Below are 16,303 nucleotides of genomic sequence, written 5' to 3'. Positions count from 1 at the left end.
TTCTCAAATACATTCATATAATACTAGACAGGTTAATCATCTTCATCTTCTTTTTTATAAAACTAAACACGGCCAGTTTTCCCTCAGATATCGCGGTAACAGATATGGAACTCCAAATCTCACATTATCAAAAGCTCTGCTTCTCTACAGATTTTTAAAAGAAATGTATCATCTCATTTAATTCACATTTAAAAAATGTCATAAGTTTTCTTTGTTGATTTTTTTGTTTGTTTGTTTGTTTTTGTTTATTTTTTGTGTTGATGATCTGTAACTATGTAGTCTAACCTTCTTTGTTTTTTGTTTATAGTCTTCGTCTTGTTGTGTTTTTGTTTTTTGTAATGACTGTTTTATTTCCTAAATTGAGGGGAGGTTTCGCTGCATAAGCCTGTTGGCTTTTTGACCTCTCCTGTCACATTTGTTTTAATGTTTTGATTGCAAGTGCTACTTTTATTGTGTGCAAACTAATAAAATAAAAAAAATTAAATAAATAGTACAAAATTAAAGTTGTTTACAGGAAGATTGTACTCAACGAAGGGTTTTTTTGACGTCAAGGATATACAGAAATGAATTGATTAAAAACTGTGGGTGGTCTCCAGCTGTGAAACCAGTCCCTCTTTGATATCACCAAACCAGCTGAATCTGATCAGATCAATATCCCAGTTCCTGACTTCATGCTGTATTCTGATTATAAAGTGTTTGTCAAATATTCTTTTCACAGTTTGTGTATTTAAACAAAGATTCACATTTATTTGGATGTTCATAAGAGTTTAATGAGACAAAAGAAATATAACATTTTAAAGGAACAACTGGATAACTGAATATAACAATAACTTGAGAACATTAATACATTTTTAAGATCCAAATGTTAAAACTCAGTTTATTGGAAAAGTTGTTTAAAAACAAAAATACAAACTGGAAACATGGAAAATGTATAAACATGAAAAAAACTTGTTGCAGCTCAATCACGTTTTCTTTAATTAAGCTGATAAAAAACATAATTTCAAATAAATGTGATCTTTTCTGAATTCATGTAATCAGACAGATGAAACTAGAAACATGACGTAAAATCTGACAGTTATTTTAGCTGATATGATTTCTGTCAAATAAAGTAATTCAGAGACATTTTCAACATTTGCTAAGTATTTAATTATTTAATTATTTATTTCCATCCAAAACAAACCTACAATCTTAATGCCATGCTTGATCACATTAATTAGCATTAGTTAAAAGACAAAACAGGATAAAGAAAGAAAGTCATGGCTAACATTGATTTTCCTGTAAGTAAATAACTGCTGTTTTCTTTGGAGATGCTTCATCTTAAGTATTTGTGATTATTCAGTATAAGCAGACAGATCTAAGAAGTCTAAAGGTGAAAGGCTTGAATTAGATCCCTTTTCTTCTTTTTTAATCACACGTGCAGTTTCCTCACAATCTGGACATTTCATCAAGACTTTCAATAGCTTCCTCTTTACTGCAGTTCTTCCATTCACAAGGAATTTCTCCATGACCCTGGAATTTCATCTGATAGTGATCTTCCAGGTCCATCTGAAAGCGACACACAAACCATTTCCAGTAGGCCAGCTTGGATTCATCAGCATTAATCCTCCATGATTTATACTTCCTCCCTGCAGTTTGATACCGTTTATAAGGAACAGTCTCTTCTGAATCATGACTGGGGTAGAAACGTCTGTCACTCTCCACTAAAGTGGTGCAGAAATCAATGATCAGATCCACTGTGCCTTTTAAACATAGGCCCTTAACTCCAATTGGTCGATGAAAAGGTGCACTGTGTTTGTCCTTTTCTTTGTCCCTAATGTGGTCTGCGACTGCGCTGGTGCAAACAGCTGCACAGAAGGGACAACGTTCCCAGCAGACGTTACACAGCTGTTCAATGAGGATTTCATCAGGTTTCAGTCTGAACTCTGTCACTTCCTCCAGAGAGAGGTGCTTCATCTCCTTGATGATGGATTTAAGACCTTGCTCAGTCTCTTCTTTAAGAAAGTCAAAAGTGTTTATGTCACTGAAGTTTTGACAACTGATGGTATCAAGTGTCAGTTTATTGTCCAGCGATCTCGAAAATTCCTTCACCCACATTTCTATGTCTCCTTTCTTGGTCTTGACTTGGTATGTTGCTTCAAATAAAGCTTCACTGACACGTTTATCAATGTCATCCACATTTCTCTGGAGTTTTTTCAGGGAATCATATTTGTGCTCCATGAAGATGTATTTCTTTACTTCTTCTTTTATGAATTCCTCCACTTGTTTCCTTGGATTTGTGATGTAGGTGATGAACCTTCTGAAGTCTTCTTTCTCTGCTAGTGACTTCAACACATATTTCTCCAGGGTCAGCCTGTTTCCATCGAATGCTGGGAAGTTAGATCTCATACCGCCAGCAAGATGGATGGCAGTCGTGTTACAGACGGCCTCAACAGCAGAAACCTTCAGTCTTTCACAGATCAGTTCAGCAAACACCACAGCAGATGAGTTTCCTCTGCAGTAGCTCCTGAAAATGTTGTAATATCCCTTTTTCTTGGTGTACAAATAGGTCAGAGCATCATTTTTCTCTTTGTATGTCTTATGGGATTTTAAAATCCAGCTTTCTGCCTTGTCAAAGACATACAGAGACAGATCCACTGTAAACTCCTTCTTAAGTGCAAATGTCTTATCTGCATTTAATTCTGTCACTGCCTGTTTAACAGAATCAGCCATTTCTTGCAGATAAGCTGAACTATACCCTTGAGTTGCTACAGGCTTACTCTGAATGTACTTCAGGGACTTCTGTTCAACATCATTAACGAGGGATCTGATCAGTTTCTGTTCTTCAAACCCTACTTTTGGTTCTGTTGTGAAGACATTACAAAACTTTGTATACATGTTTACTTGGCTTGGGTAAAAACTGGGTGTTTTTGTCCTTTGGGATTTCTTGTGTGTTATGTAATCACAGTAATTCCCTAGTTCTGACAGCTTTTTATATCTCCCACTCTTTTTTGACTCATCAATGAGGAACCAATCAAATCCAAGATGCTGAAGAACATCTTTCTGATCTTCTTCCAAGTTGATGTCCTCAATGGGTTTTGTACCTTTAGTAAAGTCAGTTACCCAGCCTCCCCAAACTGAGTCAAACTGTTGTTTCAGTTCTTCTTCATCTTTTGCCTTGTCTTTCAACTGGTGGGCGAGCTCTTTGCTCTTCTGCAGCAGCTGTTTTTCATATTCTCTTGTCTTCTCATCAATATTTTTCCGAGCTTTATTCTGCTGGATAACTTCATCCAGTTTTCTTTTGACTCCACTCACATGCTCGTCATGAAACTCCTTTATTTTGATTTCAAATCGGACTCGCCACTGAGCCAAGATCTCTTTGTCTACATCTATGTCAAAAAAGACAGACATGTTTTTTGTTATTTCACCAAATCTTTTGCTCATTTCTTTAGAAAGATAACTGAGTTCAACCTTGTGTATTTGTCCCTTTTCAATTTTGGGATAAATCTGATTCTCAATGGTGAGCATCTCGGTCCTCAGGTCCCAGGTCCAGTTCCCATACTGGACCTCAAGTCTTCTGTACGCTGCAATTTCTTGTGCCTTGTTGAAACTAAACACAAAGTCTTCATTCATCAGGGCGGTCCACAGGTCCTTGATTTTGCTGCTGAAATGTGAGAGAGTGATCCCAGCAGACGCTGAAGCTTTGGACAGGATGAGGTTCTTCAGTTCTTGGACACTCTCACTGTAACCTGGATTCACAGGAGCCATTGGTGGACTTCCCTCCCACAGCTGGGCAAAGTATTTCACATCTTTTTGAATATCAAATTCAATGACATCATTGAAGCACTCAGCATCACACCCCTCCTCTTTGGCAGCTAGTTGAGCCATCTTGTCCAGTTTTTCTTGCAACCGTCTCCTTCCGTCCATGTTTTTCTCTGCAGCTGCAATACTTGTAACATTCTGGTGAACAAACACACAACTTGGATAGAGGTTTACTTTCTTCATCCTCATGAAAGCCTGAACAACAATCTGCAGGACATCTTGTATCTCAGCTGGCTTCTCACCAAAGATGTTGATGAGTGTCAAGTTTCCCAGACCAAAAACAAACGTCACCAGTTCATTGTCGTGTTTAAGAGAGTTGTCACTTTCCAGCTCAGGAGCACGAAGTCCTTCAGTGTCCACAACTAGAATGTAGTCAAACTTGAAGCGTTCCTTGATTTCGTCTGACAGTTTGACCAGCTGCATGTAGGCACCCCTGGTGCCCCTGCCAGCACTCACTGCAAACTGCAACCCAAACATGGCATTCAGCATTGTTGACTTTCCACTGCTTTGTACCCCCAAAACTGACAAGACGAAAACTCTCTGGTCTCCCAGTTTGTAGATGACTTCTTGTAAAACACTAGAGATCCACGTTAAAGGCACGTGACCTGCATCTCCATCCATCAGCTCCATCGGGTGTCCTGATATCATCAGATCTGCCACCAGTTCAGGGTATTTATCCCACTCAGTCTTTGACCTCCGTGTTTGTTTCTCCTGAGATTTGTGGGCTTCATAGATCTGTCCCATCTCTCTGAAGATGTGCTCCAAACCAAACGTTGCTGATTGAAGCTTTTCTGACAACAGTTTAAGCTCAGTTTGCTTTTTCTTTAACAAAAATGACTTGTCATGGTTGTTTTTTAAAGCCAGGACCTCGGACCACTTTAGATCATATTCTTGGAGAATTAAAGATAGATAATCTGTGGAAAGGGCATCTATTTGGATCTGAGTCCATTTAAGGTAAAAAGCTTTGACTTCTGGTGGCAAACTCATGAGGTTTTTAGTGATTGACTCTATCAGTTTACTACAGGAAACAGCCCATTGTTTCTCCCGCAGCTTCATCAGACGCTTTTCCTTCTGGCTCTTTTCTTCCTCAGTGGTTCCTTTGTGATACAGTTCTTTGTTTATTCTGGACCACTCATGCCAAAGCTGGCCTTGACATGGAAGAAGATAATCTTTGATCCTGGAAACATCCATCCCCTGAATCAGCTTTGATATTTCCATGGCAGCAGATTTCCCTTCTTGGCAGACTGGGTCATTTTCATCCACTCTGACTCCAGGGACCTCAGCTATTGATTCAAGCTGGAAGGATGTACGAAGTCCAGACAGAACCTTTCCAATAATCTGTTTCAGCTCTTCACAAACATCAGACTGGTTTCTGTCTTTCAGGCCCAGTTTGTATTTTTGTGGTTTCATCTCAGTTGCATTAAAGTCATCATCAGCAACAAGGACAACTAGAGGTTTTTCAGACTTGTAAAGAGTCGACATGACTGCACTACTTTCTTGTTTTTTTTTCAGATTTGGCACAAGAACAACAATAACTGAAGATATTTTGATCAGTATTTTACGTTGTTTGTCAATCGATAGAGAATCTCCATGAAGATTACAGAAAGCAATACAGTCTGTGAAGGAATCATCTGGTTTTCCAGCAGGACAGTACCAAGCAATCTCTGCTACACCGTCCATCAGATGACGAGTTTTGGTGCTGCCTGGACAGTTTCGATGGAAGAACATGTTGTGACGTTCATTGATTAGCCTGTTCATGAGCTGAGATTTAGACTGAGACAATGAACCCAGACGGAGAAATGTCACCATGGGAATGTTGGCTTTGCAGATTGGCATGCTCTTCATGATAACAGTGTTTGAATCATATCTGATCTTCCATGTTTTATTTATTTGTCTGAAGGCCCACAGGGGACACTCAATATCTGATCCAGCAGGGTCAGGAACAAGTAAAGGTAGAGCGTACTGGCACTGAGACAACTTTGTGATCATGTTCTGCCTAAGGAAGCTGTCCGAACAGTGAAATACTGCCATCTGAACATCCATTGGATGTACATGAGACTGTTTTGACTGATCTATGACAACGGTGCTAAACAAAGCATCTAAGTCACTGTCATCTGTATCATCACTGTCAGAAACCTGAAGAGACTCGGACCGGTTCACCTTAGAACTGTTTTTCCGTACAGAGATGTATCTGGCTCTGTAATCTAACATCATCAACTTCTGAAGGAAAGTTTGGGCCAGATCTTTCTCACATGTGTCATTGCTCTGTTTCACAGATGGACATATTTTAGCAAGATCTGCTGGTGAAAACTTGTGTTGATATCTGTCCAGAAGGTGAAGTCTGCTGAGTACGTCTTCAAACTCTTCTCTTTGTGTCTTTTTGTTTTCTTCAGAAATATTTCTTGGTTGCTGTAAAAATATTAAAAAACCTTTATCCTCTCTGTCTCTCTTTTATGTGAGAAGAATACTGCATCAGAAACATTCTTTGAACAAAATATCTTACCTTCTTCTCATTTCCACAGAGACCCACATCGAAGGTACCTGCCAACCAGGAAGAAAAGATCTGTGTTATGTGGGATTATTGGCAGTAGTGTAAAGGTTTCAGGTGCAGCCCCACCTACTTCTAAGGTGGATGGATATAAGAAGGAAAGATGCCCTTTTAATGTCGAAGAGAGTTCTTTACGAAGGCAAAATAAATAGTATTAAGGATGGATGTTTTGAAGGCCTAACTGAACTAGAGTAAACTCCTCATAGTCAGACTACCACACAAATGCAGCTGAGGGGGAGATAAACCCTACATACACATGCTGAACTAATCTTAACTGGCCTACGCACGATGCTCCGTCATTTCTTCCCCATTTTTTGACTCTGAAGTGCTGGAATAAACCAGAACATAAAAAAGCATGAAATTAAAAGAGTTGTGAGTCTCTCACCATATGTCATTGTTCAAAGTTGCTTCTGCTGACTAAAACAAAGATTTATCTGTAGTTTTGAGGCTTAACTTGTCAACCAGAATAGCCCAAAGCTAACAAGCTGAAGGAGAGGACCATATCTGACTATCATGACAGAGTTTGACTTACTGTTGGGAGTGAATTTCTTTTGTGTGTGTTGGACCACTGCCCTGTGATTATGAATTCATGTGTGATTATGGAACAGTCAGGCTCTGACCAGTTGAAGGCCGGATTTCCGGCCTTCGACCTAAGCCACCCTAAAGTTTTATGACACCTCCAGCGTGGTCTGGAGAACAAAAGGGGCAATGGAAATTTCCCCAGCCAGAAACCTGGACTAAAGTTTACAACACCGTGGCCACACGGCTTGGAGCAACAGAAAAACCCCTGGACACGAAGCCCAGCCAGGATTTGCATATGTGGCCCCTTGGTGATAAGGGACTACACTCTGATTAGACAAGAACCTCAAGCTGCAGGAAGGAGCATGGACTTCCTGGGCGCAGCTATAAAAGAGAAGGTCCCCCTCTCTCTGGTCTCTCTTCTCTCTTTTCTGCTTTTCCTCTCCCCTACAGGTCTCTGCTGTAGCACCAGGACCAACCAAGGGCCAGCTTTCTCCTTTCGTGATCGAAGGAGCGTCCGTTTGGCAGCGCACGAGTGACCGGTTCCGAGCCCAGAAAGCCGAACCGGGACCCTGCTTTGCCTCGAAGTGAACGCGAAAACCGATCCGAAGTTGAAGGAAGCCAAGTGCTGTCCCCTCATCTAGCTGTTATCTCCTCATCCATCTGTCCCCTCATCCAGCTGTTATCTCCTCATCCAGCTGCTGTCCCCTCATCCAGCTGCTGTCCCCTCATCCAGCTGCTATCTCCTCATCCAGCTGCTGTCCCCTCATCCAGCTGCTATCTCCTCATCCAGCTGCTGTCCCCTCATCCAGCTGCTATCTAATCATCCGCAGCAAGGACAACAGGAGGGAGTGATAGCCGCTTTATCGCACCCCCTTCATCTGATTGCTCCATATTTGATAGTTCCTACTTTCTGCCATAACTTTTGAATGGTTTGACATAGAGTCGTGGGTTGTGTCATCGGACTCAGTATTGAGTCCTTGAACATAATTGGTGCAAATTAGCCCCGCCCGTTCTTCTGATTGGTCAATATTTGATAGTCCTTATTCTCTGCCAAAACTTTTGAACGGGTGGTGATAAAGACATAACACGTATACATGTGTTAGGTATTTGGTGTTGGGTATTTGTTGTAATTGTATTGGTGTTTCTGTTAGGAGTCCTCCTCCTCTGGCTGGGAGAGCCAGCAGCACAGGTGCTGCTCATCTGCCATCTACCCCAGCTGCCACTAATCGCCAGCCCAGGCTTAAAAGATTTTATTTCAATCATCTGGTCTCCTGCCTGTTTGTGGTTGGCTACTCGGGTTCACCTCAGGTTTTGGGGTTGGACCCTACAGTTTCGTGTGTTGATTGTGTTGTGATTTATTGTATGTATGCTTTCGGCAACAATGGTTATCATTCATGCCAATAAAGCCAATTTGAATTTGAATTGAATTGAGCTCCCACACCCATCCTGAAGACTTTCTACCAGGGCACCATTGAGAGCATCCTGTTCAGCTGCATCACTGTGTGGGGCGGTAGCTGTACTGAATACAGCAGGAAAGCACTGCAACGCATAGTGCACACAGCTGGGAAGATCATATGTGCCCCACTCCCTTCCGTGAAAGACATTTACACCACCCGCCTCACCTCCATTGCGAGCTATCTCCATTGCGAGCGACACCAGCCACCCCGCACACAGTCTGTTCAGCCTCCTACCCTCAGGTAGAAGGTACAGGAGCCTCCGTTGCCGCACCACCAGACTCAGAAATAGCTTCACACACCCAGCAGTCAGGAGGCTAAATTCTCTCCCCTCACTCCCCCCAGCCAGTTCCTCCAGACTGACAAGGAACTGAACTGAAATCCCCCCAAGCCCCCTCCCATGACACTTTACTCACTGTTTACTGTTTATGTAAATAATTGCCATTTGCACTCATCCCTAGTACTAGTAAATGTTGTGTTGTGTTGTATTTATTTTATGTGAAACTTTTTAAGAACGTCTGTCTATCTGTTGTGCCTGCGCCTGCGCACTTTATATGTTTATATGTTTATATATCTATATGTTTATATGTTTATATGTTTCACCATGGGAAGTGGGAAACGTCCTCTCAATTTGGACGTGGATGGATGGATGGATGGATGGATGGATGGATGGATGGATGGATGGATGGATGGATGGATGGATGGATGGATGGATGGAAGGAAGATGGATGGATTGATGGATGATGGGTTGATGGATGAATGGGATGCCTGGGTCTGTAGCCTCCCGTTGTCAGGCCCACATGGGTGTCTCCTTGTTGGGGGGTTCCCTCTCTCCGGTCCCCCGTACGTATTCCAACATTTATTTAGAGCCACATGTGTAAAATTCCCTTTAAGTTGCCTTTTGACTGTGAATCTGACGAGGCGCTGTTACAGTTTGGTGGTTTTTATAATGAGGCTGTGAAGCTAATTTCCTTCATTTGACCATAAAAAATGTTTGAGAACGAATGTGGACAGTTGGCACTGAATATGTGTTTTCCTTTGTTTGTCAAAGTGTTGTCAAAGTGTTCCTGTCCATCCATTTCACAGTTTTTGTGAAGTGAATCTTTGTGAAGTGACCGGGACCATTTACCTGTTGCACCAGCTGGAAAGATTGGATCTTCCTGGAAAAAAGGTTCCGGCAAGGATTTTTCTGCTGGAGGTCAATGAAACAAGTTATCATCAGTTATTGTTTAAACAGGATCAAATCTTCATAGTAAGATGGTTTTGATGTTTTTCCTTCTCTACAACAGACCTTTATCACTTTGTAACTTCTTTAAAACCGTCTCGGCCACCTCTCTGGTCTTTGAGGAGAACCTCTGCACCATCAGATCTACTGTGTCCAATCTGTCCGCACGCTCCAGACGATACACTGGGATCGGTTTGAAACCATCCTTTGATGGATCTGCATTCACCAGGTACCACTTGAATTCCTTCAGCCCTCTGGAGTCCAATTTCTCCAAAATGCCCTTCAACCACATCTTTACCTCCTTTATAGAAAGAAATTATCATAAATTAAGTCTTAAAATCTGAATTCTTGACATCTGAAAATCTGAAAAAAATCTGAAAATGGGTTACAGACCAGCGTTTCCTAACGTGCAATACTCAAAGCCTGCGATCAGTACTCTTTTGGTCTTTTGGTAGTGTTGTGGATCAGCACTGTCCAAGTCACCCGAATGTGTGGTCCATCGTCTCATCACAACACCAATCTCCGATAGACTTCAGATCGTTTAACCTGATAACCCTTGTATCGCAGCAGGAAACAGACTACTGTGCTGAGCGGTTATCAGCATGTCTTTGGTGACATTCAGTCAGGTCTTAAGGAGAAAGATGGGACTGGTTGTCACGTTTAACCACCAAATCCCCGGAGGAGGAGGATGTGGGGGGGTGGGGTTGCAGTCTTATTTAATGATTCATTTCAACGTAAGAAGTTAACTCCTGGAAGTTTTCAGTCTTAAATACCTGGCTGTACAGCTGAAGGCCTCATCCAAAGTCCTGACTCTGAATGTTTACAGCCCCCCACCTCCAAATACTGTGAAACGTCTCTGATGATTTCAGTGAATTGCTGTCTGTGATCGGTGTTGATAATCATTGTTGGTGATTTTAACATCCATGTGGACAACCCTCAGGACAACCCTCATGACAACATAAATTTTAACCGAATGGTTCAGTTTTATACCGAGAACCGTTGCATCCCTAGTAGGTATGGACACGGGTCAACTCTTTTCAAGAGCTCTGATCCAGAGATGCATCGCTTGCACTTCCAGCCCTTTGTTGTGCGTCTCCACCTCCTGAATACGAAAGGGTTAAGCGGAGATCTTCGGGTGGGCATACCTGGTTGAGATTCAGAAACTGAATGAAGATCCACACTGGAACACTGAAAACTTGAGCAACCTCTGCTACCTTTGCATCCGCCCCGTCTATGGCAGTAGACGTTTCTAACAGCACACACTAACAGCTTGTCGCACATTAGCTGCTCTACTTCAGCTTTGCTTGATAATTTAGTTTAGTCACCCACACATTATCACCGAAAGGCACAGCCAGCTCCGTGCGCTTTTTGCTCACTAGAAAGTCGTGGATAATTCGTGGTAATTCAAAGACGCGTGCCAATACTGATCCACGGGAAAGCCACCTGACTTCAGAATGGTAAAGGAGCGTGTTGTGTTCCTCTCCTGTAGCGGCACACAGAGACGCAGAGAGGCGAGTTTGTAAGCACTCTTCTTAAGACAATTGACAGCTTTTACAACAATGTCCATAACGTCAGCAAAGTCAGCACTCATTTCTTTAGTGACGAGAGATTCTCTGTGTAGAATGCAATGAGTCCATATAACTCTGGGGGCGACTTTTTTGTCAAGCATCATTAGACCACTTTTCTGACCAGTCATGGCGTCTGTAAACATTCCAACACATTTTGCCCAGCTTATTTCATTCTCGCGAAAAAAGTCATCAATCACTTGTCATTAATCTCAGCACTTGTAGTGCGCTCAGGCAGCGTCTTGCAAAACAAAAACTCCTAGCACATTTCCTTTTTGTCAACAAAGCGCACAAGAGCTGTGCGTCTTTGGACATGTCCACTGACTCATCCAACTGGAGCGCAAATCCCTCCGCTGTTTGTAGTTTTTCAATTAACTGCACCTTCACATCCGATGCCATATCCGCAATTTGCCGAGCAATTGTTGTGTCTGACAAGGGCGCAGTCTTCAACTTATTTGCACATTCATCATTCCCAAGCATGGTCTTGCACATATCAGTGGCTGCAGGCAAAGTCAATTGCTCAGCGATTGTGTTTGTTTTTTTACACTGAGTAACGCGAAGAGCAACTTCATATGAGGCTCGTTTTTCCGCTCTAAAGTTGATGTTAGTCACATGACTCACATCATGGGAATCATTTATGTAGAGTTGTAGACTAAAAGGTTTTTGTCAAAAGTAGATAATTATGGCCTGTTAATGGGGTTTTCTCAATCAATCTCAATATATACACTATGGGCCTGATTTACTAAAGGTTTGCGTGCGTAAAAACGTGCAAACTTGACATCACCCGCAAAGCAATGCACAAGCTGATCTACTAACAGCGTGCAAAGAGGACTGCGCCTCTCAAATGCGCAAAATAGCACACGCTATTCATTTAGTACTTTTGCCCTGATGAATAATCAATATGGGGCGTACCCGCCAGAAATCGCTAAATACTGCGAGGGGAAAATGCAAATATGTCCATTTATCACGCGCAATGAGATTTACCAAGCCTGAAAGTTTTTGCGGGGATTGTGATTGCGTCTGTATTTAATACGTTCGAAAGGAAGGTGCTAATCTGCCCAGCATTACGCAGGGATGCTTGTTGGTGCCTGATTTGAGGAATGGGGTGAGGATGGCGAGGATTTTCCACATGCAAAAGGAGAAATATTTTATTTGAATGTTAAATCGAGTATTATTCAGCAAAAGGTTGCCACAGGAGGCACATTCATTTTTTTATTTGTGATAATAAATAAATCACGTGTTTTCATGGAGAAAAAAGTGTTTCTTATTGTGCGCCTATACTTGTTCTGCAGTTGTCATACCCCGGTGTTGTGCCGTATTCAGCACCCCTGCCGTGAAAAGAACCCCCTTGTCTGACAAAAATTATATTCTCATTCCGTGTCACGTTCTGTTTAGCGTCCAGTTTTGTGTTAATGATTCATGTTTAAATGTGCTCATGGATTCCACAATAGTCATACTTTCCCACAATCACAGTCACAGAAAACAAAAATCGGGTAAATGGTTATTGATGTCATTAATTAATAGCCTACTTACTGTGTTGTCTTCCAGAATATTTGTCAATATATATAATATAAACTCCTAAGTATGTGTTTGTGTGAGTGTGTATATATAAATATATTGAAGTGTCAGTGTGTTGTTTTTTTTCTTGGTCTACTTATCATTGAATATACGAGGGGGTGCTTTTCACGGCAGGGGTGCTGAATACGGCACAACAATTTGCCTCTTCCACTAATATCTCTAACTCCAACTCGTCAAATTTCATTTTGCGCTTGCTATATCGTGCTATATCGACTATATCGTGCTTTCCATCCAGACTCTCCATGGCGCAAAGTATGCACCGCAAACCGTAAGACGCGCAACACCTCATTTAAATACTGCTGTTTGCACCTGTTATCAATTGCACACGCAATCTTAGTTGATCACCCGCAAAACACACAACAACAGCATGTGCAAACTTTTTCAGTGCACACGCAATTTAGTACTCTTTATTTAGGATCTTAGTAAATCGGGCCCTATACTCTCACAAATTATTTTGGTTAAAATTGCCTTTATTTCTTTTTAAGTTGGCGGACCCCCTGCAGTGGTTGAAGACCACTGCCCCAAAGTAGGTACCTCCCTAACTACGGTAAATAAGGGAAAACTAGGATCCCCTACCGCAGCTATCCCTGGTCAGACGTTAAGACTTGCTGCAGTCTGGTGATCCACCAGGAGCAGCCAGCTTAGCCTGCAGCCTCGACCACCTTCATCCACATAACGTGGACGTGTTCCAGGAGGTTTCCAGGAGGTTTCCAGTCCTGCTCCTTCTACCGGTTTGCAGAAACCCTGTCGGTGACGTCAGAGCGTTTGTCTGGTTCTTCCTCTACAGACTACAAGACTGCCTCACTTCTGGAGCCTCTGGTGGTCAATTTAGGAATTTCAAAAGTTGGCCCTTCTGTGTTAGCATTGGTTTAACAAGACGAACTGACTGGTCTGTTGGAATGATGATGTATTCGTTGTCTGTGACAATTTTCTCTGAAAGAGAGAGATCTCTGCTTCCATCAGCTGAAGTACAAGGAACTCTTGAGTTTCTCATTCAGGAACAAAGGAGGTTGTGATTTAAGACTGGAAGCAGTTTGACTTACAGTATAGTTGTCACTCCTGGAGGTCATCACTTCCCTGAAGTCACCAGGGTCCTCAGACATCACATCATCACGTGTTTGAAGCTGAATGCTGCAGAAATGGAGAGAAAAGAGAATTGTCTGTGGATGCTTGACTGTGATTGGTTGACAGGTCCAAGTAACAGCTTCTGAAGTCTTGTTGTGAAACGATAACACTCCACTGAAACGCATCAGTTGTAGAGGAATTGTTTTTATGTATGTATAATCATTTGGTTGAAATCTAACACTGGGAACCATCTACTTCAAAATGATTGCTATATGAACTTTAAGCTAAGGGAGGAAGAAAAAGGGTCAGTGTGCGTCTGTATCTCTCTGGCATGTGTGCCCCTGAGGGACGCAGGTGTGGGTGTGTGTCTCTCTCTGTGACTCTCTCTCCGTCTGTGTCTCTCCCTGTGTGTTGGGGTGTGTGTGTGTCTTTCCTCCCCATCTGCACCTCCCTTGTACCAGAGAGTAATAGTTTTGTATAATCATTGTTGTTTTTAAAGCTTTGGTGTCCATGAAGAATCACTCTATGCAAAGGAATGTGTGTGCTATAAAGTATCTGCTTGTATTTGCTCAGATTGGAAGGAAACACATGCATGGGCCTCTTGCAAAGAGGCCTCACTCTGTGTACGTGCAAAATTATCTCCCCTTTCTTGGATAGAAGGAGCGTCATACATCACCCCAGGTGTCGAGAGGTAGCTTTTGTTTGAACAATTTACACCAAGTTTAGTAATAAACAAGTGTCTCTCGGGGAATCCTCCCTGAGAGGGCCAAAACGATCTCCAGATTTTGAGCAATGACACGAGACGTGGGAGACGACACCTATGGTGGTAAAAAAGATGCTGGGGAGGGTGGATAGTGTCGTAAGAAGTTGAATGATTTATTGCTGTACCACTGGCCGAATTGACATGAGGAGAAGTTTTGAGGGATACTGTTGGATACAGGGGCTTGGCCCCCAGATCCTTCAAAAGTATATAAGAATGGAAATCTACTACGTTTTAGAGTTGGTACCGGGACCATGCTGGCTCTCCTGTGTGTGGTGCTGATTGTAAATCTTGCAATAAAGACCTGCACAGTATTTGGACGGAACACCAGCTGAACTTTGACTCCAGTGTTTTTCTTCAAGTCCGCGGATGAAGGAAAAACTTAGTCTATGTGGGGTAGGTAAAACTTAGAATCATGTGGAGGTCCCAAAAAAGGATTTTCTCTACACAGTCAAGGGTTGTGTTGTTCACCTTGAACTCTGCATCACAGACGATCTCTGCTGCACGTTAATTGCTTTATTCACGTTCTGTCTCTCCCTCTATTGTTTGTGTTCTGAACAAATCGTTACAAACTTCTGAAGCAGATTATTTTTGAATAATTCATTCTTTTCTGAGCCTTATATTTCACGAATCATTTGCATCACCGCCGACGCCGCACCGATCCGCCCGTTCCATTCATCCCTCCTTCGTTACCAAGACCCTGAGACGCTTGGACTCCCCCAGTTAGACCAAACTTCCCTGGAGTCCCCTAGGGACATGGTTGAACACTTTCTCCAGGTTAGCTGAACTCCCCTGCCCCCTCCAGACCTGGGGCCTCATGTACAAAGAGTGCGTGGAATTCAACCTAAATCCATGCATGGAATTCTTGCGTACGCAAAAAAAAATTCTGATTCTCAAAACTGTGTACGCCAAAATCCACGCACGTTTCTTTGAACATCACAATCAACGTGGAATTGAGCAAACATGTGGGAGCACAACACTCCACCCTGTCTCCTCCTCGTATAGATATATTTGAATATGATAATGAGGATAATTATCCATTAAAAAATACTCATCTTAACAGGAAACTTGCAAAAACAACTAAAACAAATTTAAAAAAAAACATCACCTCGATCACCTCTCTCATAAGTATAACAATATGAACAATATAAACCTATGTAGGGTTCTCTAAAAATCCGTTAAAGGCATGTTTTGCTTTATTTCACTGGGTTTCTATAACCGCAGGGAGGGTAAAAATATGCATATTATCTTTTTTTTATATGGGTGGTAGAAGACGGGAATAGAGTAGGACTTAATTTCCCAGAATCCTCTGTTGTTTTCATGTTTTATAATAGTTTTATTAAAATAAATATTGTTCATTTTAGTGACCTTGTAATTTATGCATGATGATGTTCACTAGATATTCTATGGTCTTTAAACAAATTATAAAAGGTTGACTTTTGTGTTATAATCAGAATCAGAATCAGAATCAGAAAAGGGTTTATTGCTAAGTTTGTTAAACACACACAAGGAATTTGTTGTGGTGATTGGTGCAATACAATACAAATATAAAAGGTCCTGGAGGCTGCAGGTCCTGGAGGCTTCAGGTCCTGGAGGATGGACTCAATGATGGCTGTGTAGAACTGCACCATCATTTTAAATAAATAGACAGATACATAGTTTTTAGTATCTGTGTCCATCAGCAGGTCCTGAGATTCCTCCTGGAGATGATTCTCCAGACCTTCCTTTGAATCCTCGTCTGCTGCTGATTTGTTAGTTTTTCTGACTTCAGTTTTATCTTCCTGACTG

At 41.9% G+C, this 16,303-nt stretch overlaps 1 protein-coding gene across 1 annotated transcript in view; it reads right to left on the bottom strand.

Moving 5' to 3' along the window:
- Nucleotides 1–919: 919 nt before the first annotated feature.
- The window catches only part of LOC133425109 (interferon-induced very large GTPase 1-like), a 17,102-nt gene continuing 1,718 nt past the window's right edge, over nucleotides 920–16,303 (bottom strand). The window contains exons 2-6 of the mRNA XM_061715789.1: nucleotides 13,734–13,821; nucleotides 9,614–9,848; nucleotides 9,335–9,514; nucleotides 6,302–6,339; nucleotides 920–6,207 (exon numbers count right to left, since the gene is read on the bottom strand). Coding sequence (XP_061571773.1) covers nucleotides 1,426–6,207; nucleotides 6,302–6,339; nucleotides 9,335–9,514; nucleotides 9,614–9,848; nucleotides 13,734–13,821 — 5,323 coding nt within the window. The 3' untranslated portion in view covers nucleotides 920–1,425. The remainder of the gene's footprint in view (nucleotides 6,208–6,301; nucleotides 6,340–9,334; nucleotides 9,515–9,613; nucleotides 9,849–13,733; nucleotides 13,822–16,303) is intronic.

This window comes from Cololabis saira, chromosome 24, assembly GCF_033807715.1.
Source record: "Cololabis saira isolate AMF1-May2022 chromosome 24, fColSai1.1, whole genome shotgun sequence".
Lineage (NCBI taxonomy): Eukaryota > Metazoa > Chordata > Actinopteri > Beloniformes > Belonidae > Cololabis > Cololabis saira.
The sequence above is the reverse complement of the archived record's forward strand: the minus strand, read 5'-3'. Positions and strand labels throughout refer to the sequence as shown.